General features: G+C 42.3%; 2 protein-coding genes across 7 annotated transcripts in view; one reads left to right on the top strand and one right to left on the bottom strand.

Annotated features, from left to right (window-relative positions):
- Positions 1-7,574, bottom strand: part of ncapg (non-SMC condensin I complex, subunit G) — a 100,413-nt gene extending 92,839 nt beyond the window's left edge. Inside the window, exon 1 of the mRNA XM_083532356.1 lies at positions 7,571-7,574. The gene's annotated coding sequence lies outside the window, so the exon portion shown is untranslated. The remainder of the gene's footprint in view (positions 1-7,570) is intronic.
- The window catches only part of slit2 (slit homolog 2), an 86,795-nt gene that overhangs the window by 21,817 nt on the left and 52,478 nt on the right, over positions 1-12,500 (top strand). For all 6 annotated transcript variants that reach the window (XM_083532297.1, XM_083532293.1, XM_083532295.1 and 3 more), the window contains exon 4: positions 1,150-1,221. In XM_083532297.1, the coding sequence (XP_083388423.1) occupies positions 1,150-1,221 (72 nt within the window). The remainder of the gene's footprint in view (positions 1-1,149; positions 1,222-12,500) is intronic.

Here is a 12,500-nt window from a genome sequence, read left to right on the forward strand (position 1 = left end):
CTGTTTCCAACCCCAGCACCTGTCCCCTGTCACCTGCCCCCTGGTCTCAGCTCTGTCAATTCCTCCCTTTTCTCAATCCGATTCCCTTCTGCTGTCACCCGCTTTTCCTTTTCCTGTTGCCTGTTTGTTTCTCGTTTACCATGTACCCTTTAAACTGCCTATTTCCGCTTCCACCTGTCCCCTTCTCCTAGCCCCTGTCCCCTTCCCATGTCAGCTCTCCTCTTTCAATTGTCCATTTACCCTTCTCCTTGACCATGTCCCCATTAGATATCATCTTTCCTCATCTCCTTGACCCAGTCCCCTTCCCATATCACTGTCTTCTTTTCATTGATCATGTCCCCTTTCTTCGTACCCCTGTCCCCTTCGCACGTCAGCTGTCTTCTTGTTATTGACTATTTTCTGTTTAACCGTGTCCCCTTCAGATGTCTCCTTCTTAATGTCTATGTCCCCTTCCTATGTAATCTGTCCATTCCTTCTTGACAAAGTCCCCTTCCAATGTTTGCTGTCTTTTTCTAATTGACTCTGTCTCCTTTCCATGTCATTTGTCCCCTTTCTCTTTGAATCTGTCCTATTCCCATCTATCCGATTGCTCTTCTTATTGTCCCTGTTCCTTTTTTTTGTCACCTGTCATTTGCTTTTTTGACCCTGTCCCCTTCCAATGTCCTCTGTCCCCTTTTCCTTAACCTTATCTTTTTCCCATGTCATAGATATGTCTTCTTCTTGTCCCTGTCCCCATTCCATGTCATCTGTCCCATTATATCTAACCCTGTCTCCTTCAGATGCCATCTGTCTCCTTTCTCCATTGACATCATCTACTAATGTTACTTGTCTCCTTCTTATTGGCCTTGTCCCTTTCACTAGCCATCAAATCCTGTCTCTAAGTAAAATTGTTATTTTGGCTGATCGAAATCGATGTTTGTGATTGGCTGATCGAGATGTCAATAATTGGTTGAATTAACTGGTGTTTACATAATTATACCACTCATTTGCATATTTTAATGAGGTTATTTTTTTTTACCATTCCCCTTATCACAATGTTTTTGTACATAATTAAATGTGTGTGTGTGTGTGTGTGTGTGTGTGTGTGTGTGTGTGTGTGTGTGTGTGTGTGTGTGTGTGTGTGTGCGTGCGTGCGTGTGCGTTTTTCAGGCGCCTGAACAGAAACAGTCTACAGGTTTTTCCAGAGCTGCTCTTCATCACGACAACCAAACTCAACAGACTGTGAGTGGTGCACACACACACAAACACACACACACACACACACACACACACACACACACACACACACACACACACACACACATCTACCTTTTGCTTCGTTTCTTGTTTGTTCTATACAAGTTGTGCTGTTTTTAATTGTTCTACGTTTGGTCTATACTAGTTTGTGTGTATGTGTGTGTGAGTGTGTGTGTGTGTGTGTGTGTGAAAGAGGGAAAGAGAGAGAGCGAGAGAGAGAGTGCGAAAGAGTGCACAGATGAATTAGATTTAGGTACAAAATCACAAAGCAGTTGTACACTTTACAGAGCGAGACGTTCAGTGACTGTGTGTGTGTGTGTGTGTGTGTGTGTGTGTGTGTGTGTTATTGAGTTATGGATTTTTAGACCTCAGCAATTAAGTGGTTGAGATAATTAAGTTAAAGAGAAAGACACACTTAAACATCTGCTACAGAAACAACCATACACACATACATGTAGACAGAGAGACAGACAGGGGGACAGACAGGAGAGACAGAGAGAGACAGACAGGGAGACAGACAGAGAAAGACACAGGGAGACAGACAGGGGGAAAGACAGAGAGAAACAGGGAGACAGGCAGAGAAACAGACAGGGAGACAGACAGAGAGAGACAGACAGACAGACAGAGACAGTAAGGGAAAAAACAGAGACACTGACAAACAGAGAGACAGACAGGAAGAAAGACAGAAGGACACAAAGAGACACACAGACAAAAGGACACAGAGAGATAGACAGGAAGACAAGCAGAGAGATAGACAGGAGACAGAAACACTGACAGAGGAAAAGACAAACAGATAGGGAGACAGAGAGGGAGACATAAATAGAGGCGGACAGTAAGACAGATGGGGAGACACTCTGGGAGACAGACAAGGAGTCTTAAAAGTTTAAGCAGTAAAAACAACTCAGAGAGGTTGTGGGAGGCTGATGGAGGAAGTGTGTGTGTGTGTGTGTGTGTGTGTGTGTGTGTGTGTGTGTGTGTGTGTGTGTGTGTGTGGCCTGGTCCAAAAATATCTTTGGATTTTCTGTCTCAAATATCATGTGTGTGTGTGTGTGTGTGTGTGTGTGTGTGTGTGTGTGTGTGTGTGTGTGTGTGTGTGTGTGTGTGTCAGCTCTTTACCTCAATTCCAAAAGGCAGGCACCAGGTGTGTGTGTGTGTGTGTGTGTGTGTGTGTGTGTGTAGGTCTCATCTATTGTAGCCTTTCATCTCTCCAATGGGCTGTCTCCTTTTCACCAATGGGATCTCACTTTCTCTTTATATTTCTCTCATTCTCTCTCTTTTATCCCACTTTTCTTCCTTACATTCTTTCTTGCTCCCTCTGTCTCATCATTACTGATGCTAATTTCTGTGTGTGTGTTTTGGGAAAGGGGGTGAACGTTCTAGAAATTCCAGTCTGCGTTTTTTTGTTTATCAAGAAGCATGCCTCAGTGACCTGGGGCTCTGGTGTACGTGTGTGTGTGTGTGTGTGTGTGTGTGTGTGTGTGTGTGTGTGTGTGTGTGTGTGTGTGTGTGTGTGTGTGTGGATATGAGTTATGGTTACATATACATGAGTCGCTGCCACAGTAGCAGCTAAACTATTTCTGCCTTTTGTGTGCAGAGTCAGATGGTAAACGTCTGGATAACGCTTGGAAGACTACACACACACACACACACACACACACACACACACACACACACACACACACACACAGAGAAAGGAAAAGAGTTGTGTGTTTAGACAGAGAGAAAGTGAAAGGCGACAGAAAATAGTGAGGCAGAGAATGTGTGAATACGTTTTTGGTCAATTGTGTTAGTGTTTTGTGAATGGGAGGGAGAGAGAGAGAGAGAGAGAGAGAGAGAGAGAGAGAGAGAGAGAGAGAGAGAGAGACTGGTTCAAAGTGACTCCTACATTTAATGACTTTGTGTTATGACACAAATGACACAAATGAGCCACTTGCTAGTGTTACACAACATACAACCTCACAACATTCAACTACACAATTTTTAATACACAACCATACAACACTACATATTAGTGCACAGCATTTAACTACAAAACAAACAACACTACATATTAGTGCACAACTACACTATATTCAAATACACAACATTTAACACTGCATATCAGTACACAACATTCAACAACACAACATACAACTACACTACATTTAACTATGCAACATACAACTACAATACAATTAACTGCACAACATTTAAATACACAGCATACAACTACACTACATATAATTGCACAACATAAATCTACACAGCATTAAACTACACAACATACAACTACACAACATACAACTATTCTACATATAACTGCACAACATACAACTTCATTATATTCAACTACACTACATTCAACTACACAGCATTCAACTACACAACATACACCTATATTACATTTAACTACACAACATACAACTACATAACATATAACTGCACTACATATTACAGCACAATATAAAACTACACAACATTTAACTATACAACTACACTACATATAACTGCACAACATACAACAACACAACATACAGCTACAAATCCTCTCCAAACTACATTCAACTACACAAAATACAACACATGCATGCTGCACATCATCTTTCTAAACTACATCCTACTACCCAACAATCATTTACAAATCATGCTAAACAGCATCCCTATAAACTTTATCCAACTACACAACATCCAACTACACAGAACCCCTTTAAACTTCATCCAACTACACAACATACAACTACACAGCATCCCTCTAAACTTCATCCAACTACACAACATACAACTACACAGCATCCCTCTAAACTTCATCCAACTACACAACATACAACTACACAGAACCCCTTTAAACTTCATCCAACTACACAACATACAACTACACAGCATCCCTCTAAACTTCATCCAACTACACAAAATACAACTACACAGCATCCATCTAAACTTCATCCAACTACACAATATACAACTACACAGCATCCCTCTAAACTTCATCCAACTACACAACATCCAACTACACAGCATCCCTCTAAACTTCATCCAACTACACAACATACAACTACACAGCATCCCTCTAAACTTCATCCAACTACACAACATACAACTACACAGCATCCCTCTAAACTTCATCCAACTACACAACATACAACTACACAGAACCCCTTTAAACCTCATCCAACTACACAACATACAACTACACAGCATCCCTCTAAACTCCATCCAACTATACTTCATCCTTTTAAACTACATCCAAGTGCACAACATACAACACATCATCCTTTTAAACTAAATTAAATTAAACAGCATCATGCCATACAACTTTCTAACCCAGTGGTCCCCAACCCCCGGGATGCGGACTGGCAGTTTTCTTTCTATGCGGCCCGGTACCAACTGACCCACGGATACCGATCCGTGGGTCAGTTGGTACCGGGCCGCATAGAAAGAATACATAACTTACATTATATTCTTTTTTTATTTCTTATCTGATTCTGAACAATGTTTTATTTTGGATATTTACCGGATTCTCTCCTCCACATCTGTCTATGACTCACTCTTGATGCAGGTCATGATGCCTCGGTCACATGTCTTACCTCCATCCACTACCTTTTTAAAGGGGCTCCGGCCGCTAACACATAATACATTACTGCTAAATTCGAACCCCCAAGCGAGCAAAATGAACAAAAAACAACACAGTGGATTCACGATTATTATTATATTTAGAATATACCAGTTTTTATGGTCGTATCATTTTACTTTGTTGTATTTATCTGCCACACTTTAAAGGCCGGTCCGTGAAAATATTGTCCAACTTTAAACCAGTCCGTGGCACAAAAAAGGTCGGGGACCGCTGCTTTAACCTACATCCAACTACACACCATGCTATATATCATCCTCTAAACCACATCCAACTAAACAACGTACAACTGTGCATCATCCTTCTAAAGTACATCCAATTACACAAAATCATGCTACACAACATTCCTTTAAACTACATCAAACTACACAATACTTAACTAAACATTATCATGCTACAAATTACTTTTCTAAACAATATAGAATTACATAACATTCAGATACACAGCATCCTTCTAAACTATGTCTAACTACAAAAAAATCCAACTACACAACATACAACAGTAAAACACAGAACTTCCAGCTACACAATATTCCTAACATCCTGTAAACAACATTAGGCTACACTGCATGTGTGTGGGTGTGTGTGTGTGTGTGGGTGTATGTGTGTGTGTGTGTGTGTGCGCGAACTCTGCTCGGAGAGACAATCTCACTTTCATTTAATCCGTACAACAAATGCTCAACAAGCTGAACTGTTTACCTCAGTGTGTGTGTGCATATGGGTGTGTGTGTGTGTGTTTGTGCGTTTATGTGTGTGCTTACTGAGCCCAGCGTTTCCTAGGTCACGGGGCTGGAGAGGGTCCGGCTTTTGTCTGCAGAGTGGACGCTTAACCTCAGTCGTGTCGGCTCACAAGACACACTCGCTAACACACACACACACACACACACACACACAGACACACACACACACAAACACACACACACTTCGTCTAAGCCCTGTCTGTTCACACGAGTTGGTGGGAAAAGGTCTGGAATTAAAGAGAGAGGAGAGAAGTGCTGCCCAACGCATTATGAGGAATGTGTGTGTGTGTGTGTGTGTGTGTGTGTGTGTGTGTGTGTGTGTGTGTGTGTGTGTGTGTGTGTGTGTGCGGGTGTGTGTGCGGGTGTGTGTGTGTTTTCTAATTTCCTTCATAATCAGATTTTAATGAAGACAGTGTTTATAGCCTGTTGCCATAGTTACCGTTTGACATGAGGTAGAAAGGCTGCTAGTTGTCAGACGTGTGTGTGTGTGTGTGTGTGTGTGTGTGTGTGTGTGTGTGTGTGTGTGTGTGTGTGCATGTAAATCCTCTTTTAAGATCAAAAGGTCATTGTGAGGAATTCAGAAGTGGAGCTCAGAGAGGTTTTTGGAGCTGCAGACGTTCTCAAAACAGAAAAGGAGACAAGAGCAGGAAGTGACATCATTACATAAGCTAAGAGTGTGTTCCTACTGCAGTTTTTGAAGTCTTGCTGAATGTGTGTGTGTGTGTGTGTGTGTGTGTGTGTGTGTGTGTGTGTGTGTGTGTGTGTGTGTGTGTGTGTGTTAATGAGGCTCTTACTAAGGTGGACAATTAAGATGCTGGTAAATACATTTAAAAGATGCTGAAACTGATACTGCATTATTACAAACATGTCTAATATAAGTTTAGTTTGGAGTTTCTATTCAATCAGATATCAGCCGTCACATCACGTGCCGACTGAGGCCTTTAGAGTAAACACCGTGGATGTCCTGTAGCTTTAAATCCACGTTGCTTGAAGCTGTTGCTTTAAACAATCAGATTTCCACTTGCTGACTCCGGGGCCATTCAGCAGGCGTCCAATAACGTCAGCGTTTTCACATCCTTCGATTGGACGGCCAGAAAGGGCACTAATCTCAAATCTATTTGTGTGGATTCAATAAATGAAATCTATTTGGTCGCACTTGCAATCAGGTTTACAAGACGAACTTTTCAAGAAAAGCTGGACATCATGAGGAAAGGTCGGTCAAAACAGTTCAAAACAGTTGTTAAGCTTGTTCATGAACCGTTTATAGTTTTTCCGTAGAATTTGCAGGAAAACACATCATTTGCCTCCATTTCATATCCCCAGGAAAATCGTAATGCACTGTATAAATGCACTGAAACCCCGGGGTCATTTTGTGAGGTTAACATCAATGCTTCTGCTAGAGACGACGAATGCGGACGGTGCAGTTGTGGCAACAGTGAAAGGACACGTATTGAATGGCGTTCATTGAGTTTCTTGCTTTACTAACGACATTCATTCTCACTGTATAAGTTTCATGTCTGTGATGCAGCGCTCTGGTGGATTTAAGTTGGACATTTGCAAGGAATGTGTCCACTGAGTGTGTGTGTGAGTGGGTGGGTGGTTGTCAGCTGTATCATCTGTGTCTGAATCTGTATTATCCAGACCTTTTGTGTTGAGAAAGCTGATGGCTTGGGGGAACCACTTACCTTGTCTGGTCACATGAGCCCCGAATGCGCCTGTACCTTTCGCGAGATGGCGAGAGGGTGAAGAGTGTGTGTGAGGGGTGTGTGTTTAAAGTTTCACAATGCTTCTGGCTTTTTGTATGCAGGTATAAATGTCAATAATGGAGGGAAGCAAAACCCACTTGCAGGTTCATGTGATATAAAACAGTGCACTTCTCATACCAGTGATGCAGCTTTTTAGGATGCTCTTGATTGTCTCAGAAGATCATGGTGAGGATGGGTGGTGGGAGTTGGGCTTTGCTCAGTGGTTGGGCTACAGAGCTGGTTTTGAGCGACCGGGTGAGGTTCTCCACCAGGTGAACACCAAGAAATTTGGTTCTCTTTGTAATCTCCACGGAGAAACCTTTGATGTTTAGTGGAGGGTGGTCTTTCCATGTCCTCCTGAAGTCCAAGTACCTTGGCCACATTCAGAGATCTCTTAGTTGGCTTTGCTGTTAGCTTCTGCATTTTCTCTCAATTTGCTGATGAGGCCCTCCATGCCATCTGCAAACTCAATGATGCGGTTCGAATCTGTGCATGGTTACACTACCATTAATCAGCAGTGTGAACAGCAGTGGACTGAGCACACAGTTCTAGGGGCCCCAGTTGGAGATGCTGCTCGAGACAGACTGACGTCTCTCGGTCAGGAGTCTAAGATCCGGTTGCAAAACGAGGTCTTCAGGCCTAACAAGCTCAGCATTCCTCAGCGCCAGATCGAAGCCCTGAAGAACATGTGTTCAAAATTGCCCTTTTTGTCCAGGTGGGTGCTGGAAAGAGTGTGGTGGCCTTGTCTGAAGAGAGATTTGGTTGAAAATTATTTATGGGGTGGAAAGAGTGTGGCATGAGATTTATGAGGGGTGGCAACACTGAAGCAAGCATCCTTGCGTGGCTCTTGTGGATTCAACGAATAATATACATATTCAGTGTATACACTGGGGTGCCCATTTTTATATTGGTTAATAAAAATTAAGTAAAGTCTGATGTGTGATTGATTTTTACCAAACCCTGATATCCGGATTGGAAAGACATAAATAAAATGAGATGGTAAGGTATAATAAACTTTTGTTTCTTGAGTTCTACCAAACCTGTAGGAAGTTGCCAAGTTTAACTTAAACCTGACAAACGATGCAGATTATATGTAGATACAAAGCCTCAAGATATCAAATACACAAATTTGTTAAAAGAGTCGAATCCATGCCATCACATTGAATCGCCGCTGCTGTATATCGGTTGAGGAAACTTATAAAAATTATATCTTATACAGTGGAATACCAATGCTGGGGTGGCCAAATGGGGGTGGCAATGCTTTTTCCTAATGATAAGCCCACCCCAATATATCCGCCCCTGGTGGCATGAGCGGCTGCATTCTAGATCAGTTGCAAAGACTTTATGTGCAGAAAGGCTCATCAAGAATCAAGTCTGAGTATTACAAGAAATGTAACAAGTACCTCAGGGAAAAGTGTACATGATCGGTGAGTAACATTAACACTGCACTGAGCTATGTGTCTTCTATTCAAGTGCTCACATGGTAGTAAAGAAGATGACCAAACCAAAGAGTCTGGATTGCCATCAATGTCGTTTTCAGCTTTAGACGATGAGCTGTGACTCATGATGAGGTGCCTGTTGGACAAGCCAAGATATAATTAACAACCTGTTGGTGGGAAGGAAGGGATCAGTTAAATGTCATCAGCATAACTCATGGGAATACTGCATCACCAAGAGAACGAGTGCAGGGGGTAGAGAGAAGAAGACATTGAGCCTTGACAGACGCCAGTGGGGAGTCTGCAGGAAGCTGTCACGGATTCTCTCCGTGTCACCTGATATGAGTGCCCCTTCAGGTAAGACGCAAATCGCTGACATGCTGAGCCAGCCATTCCAGGGATGGTGAGGATACTTTGGTGGTTAACTGGGTCAAGGCTTCCAAGGGGTCAGGAATGATCAGGGTTGGTGACAGCCACAAGGGCGTGTTTTCTGGATTGAGCTGCTTCGAAACTTAACCAGTTGGCATTTGTGTGCATGTTTTGAGAAAGAGAACAGTTTGTATGTATAAGCATGTCCATAATTTTCTCTCCGTTTTTGGCTTTCCGTCCTCACTGAGACAGCATTTTCAATCAACATAGCTTTTTGACAAAGTTCTCCCAAATGGATAAATTTTAAAACTGATTTAAAAATCAGTGTGGACGGAAAACACAGAGGCTTTCGAAAACGATGATGCGTTTTTTTTTTTCATGTGACTTGGCCTTTCCTCACCGTTGACGTGATGCTTGAAAGTAAATAAACTCTCGGCAGAAATTACATTTGTAAAGCACAGGGACGTGAGCATTTTCAGACGTTTCAGTACCAATTAGTTAATGGATGCTGAGCATATTTTCAGCCGAAAATGCCATTCGTATATGTATCTAGATTAGTTTAGATGTAGCCTAAGGTGGGTGTGTGAGTGCCAACATGACAGTAGTAAAGCCAGATTTTAAAAGTTGTGGGCCCAGTCTTGGGGCCCTTGAGCAAGGCCCTTCACTTTGAAATCCAAGGGCTCTCAAACATCTCAAACCCCAGCTTTCTAACATTGCAGGGATATGTGAAGAAGGAAGTTCACTATGCGGTAATGTACATGTGACAAGTTCCTTTCTTCAACCTTTTTTTTTTAAAGACGTTTACCAATGATATTAAAAGTTTCACGTGCTATCGGCAAAGCGTTGGAGACTGAGACATCTTGGGTATTTGGGATGTGATAAAGTAAAGCTTGTAGGAATCGACCTGGGTGCCAAGCTAGCTAGCCAACAAAGCTAATGCTACTGTTGAACTATTTTTCACAGATTTTTCATTTGCCAATTCCTACTTACTAGTCGTTCAGGACTGTCTTTCTCATACACGAGCTCACAGAAGCCTGTGACTGGCAAGTTTATCTGTGATTGACAGGCGAGACAGTGAACGCCATCCGCCATCCTTCCCCCAGAGAACAAAAACAGTTTTGCCTATTTAGCTACACATGACTGTGAGATTTAAACTCGTGATCTCCTGAATATAGGGCAGTTTTGTTGAGCCACATGGGATTCATGAACAAGGTATGAGGCTTCGACAAAATGCAAATCCAGACTCCCATTTGTGCAAACTAGCTTTCTAGCATTTAGCCTCTTTGCTAGCCATTTAGCAACTAAAGATAGCAATAATGCAGTGATATATTTGGAATAATAATATAATAATATAATAATAAGGTCCTCACAGGATAATGCTGGTTTATAACTTGACAAAAGTCAGAGGAGGTAGAGGCACTGATGCAAACCTAATTGGATATTCGGGTCTCCAAGGAAAGGTAGTGGAGTCTCATAGACTGGAAAGAGACTCTGGAGGAAAATCCAGCTCATCTGTAAAAGTCCCCCAGGAGACAAGGGACAGGAAAGTAAAGAGTAATGGGGCCACCATGCCGCTGGTACCTCTTTTGATTCTTGTTCCAATCGCAATTGCTTAATTAGTGTAACAAATGAGCTAAATGACAAAAAAAAAAAAAAAAAGATTTGTTCATTTTGATGAAGGAGATTCAAAGAACCAAGTCACTAAAATGATCCGATTTTCCCATCACTATACACGCATATGCACCTAGAACCGTCCGTAACTAATAATGCAAAATAAAAAGATATAAAATAAAGTTACCGTTTGTACAGCTAGGAAATGTGTATTGCAGCAGATCTTAAACAGGTGTTTTGTGTTCCTTGTTTAAATTACGCAAAATATTCAGGTCAAACATTCGAAGGAAATTGAATTACAGACGGATGTCGGTTCCTGCAGGCAGTTCCACATGCCTTTAGCCTGGATGGAGTCCAACACACACACACACACACATACACACACATTCACACACAAACTAGCATCAATAGTGATCAGATCAAAATGATGTAAAGAGATTAAACAGCGAAAGGAATGAGACCTACACACACACACACACACACCCAGACAGAGCGTCTCCAGCCCGGGCAAGGCTCCAGCTACAGCAACAGTGAGGAAAACACACCTGTGTGTGTGTGTGTCTGTGTGTGTGTGTGTATATGTGTGTGTGTGTGTGTGTGTGATGGGTAATAAGTCTCGCTTCCGTGGACAGCCGTATCCTAGCAACCAGGACGGGTTTCTTCATGCTCTTAGGTCTCACCTTACCAACGCCACGGAAACCAGACAGCATCACTGCCATGGTCACGGAAGAAAGCGTGCACACTCACTCACACACACACACACACACACACACACACACACACACACATGTCAAGCGGTGACCTAGCAGTGGGTGGAGCTAAACACGTTCAAGAGCAGGTGTGGTCATTAGTGTGTATCTCCATCTCCATGTAATCTACGATAAATGAAGGGTTGATGAACCAGATGCAGTTACAGGAAGAGTATCAACTCTTAGACCACACACAAACACACACACACAAATTCTACTTTCCTGACCAGCTCAGCTCCTTGCTTATATTAATAAGGAAGACTCCTTGAGGCTGAACTGTGAGCAACACACACACACACACACACTATTCATCATTAATACACAGGATATGAGAGATCAAACGAGACCAATCTGTGTGTGTGTGTGTGTGTGTGTGTGTGTGTGTGTGTGTGTGTGTGTGTGTGTGTGTGTGTGTAGCATTAGCTTAAGGGATGATGTAAACAAATTCCTTGATTACAGGTTTATACAAGGTTTTTGATAGATCTCACACGCTCTGGTGTGTGTGTGTGTGTGTGTGTGTGTGTGTGTGTGTGTGTGTGTGTGTGTGTGTGTGTGAGACAATAAATTGAGGCAGGCTTTAATTCAGTATTAGCTATGCCTTTAAGGTATTTATGTGTATAGGCATGTGCAATGACATAATTCTTTCACAATAAGCCTCATTATTTCATAAACCAGTGTAACACACCCTGGATGGGGTGGCAGTGTGTTTCAGGGCACCAACCACACACACACACACACACACACACACTTATTCACATTAAAAGTGCAATGTTTGGGGAGGTTGTAGCTCAGTGTTTTAGGTTGTGGGTTATTTATGGGAAGGTCAGGGGTTAAAACCTCGGTATCACCAAGCTGCCACCATTGGGTGGGCCCTTAATGCTCTGTGCTCCAGGGATGCTGTATAATGGATGACCCCAGCATGGCACCTGTTAGTGGGTGGATTTATTTATTAAGCAGCAAGTGAACATTTTGTTTACAAATGTTAAAAGCAGAAAAAATGGGCGAGC

The sequence above is a fragment of the Silurus aristotelis genome, assembly GCF_946808225.1.
Source record: "Silurus aristotelis genome assembly, chromosome: 27".
NCBI lineage: Eukaryota > Metazoa > Chordata > Actinopteri > Siluriformes > Siluridae > Silurus > Silurus aristotelis.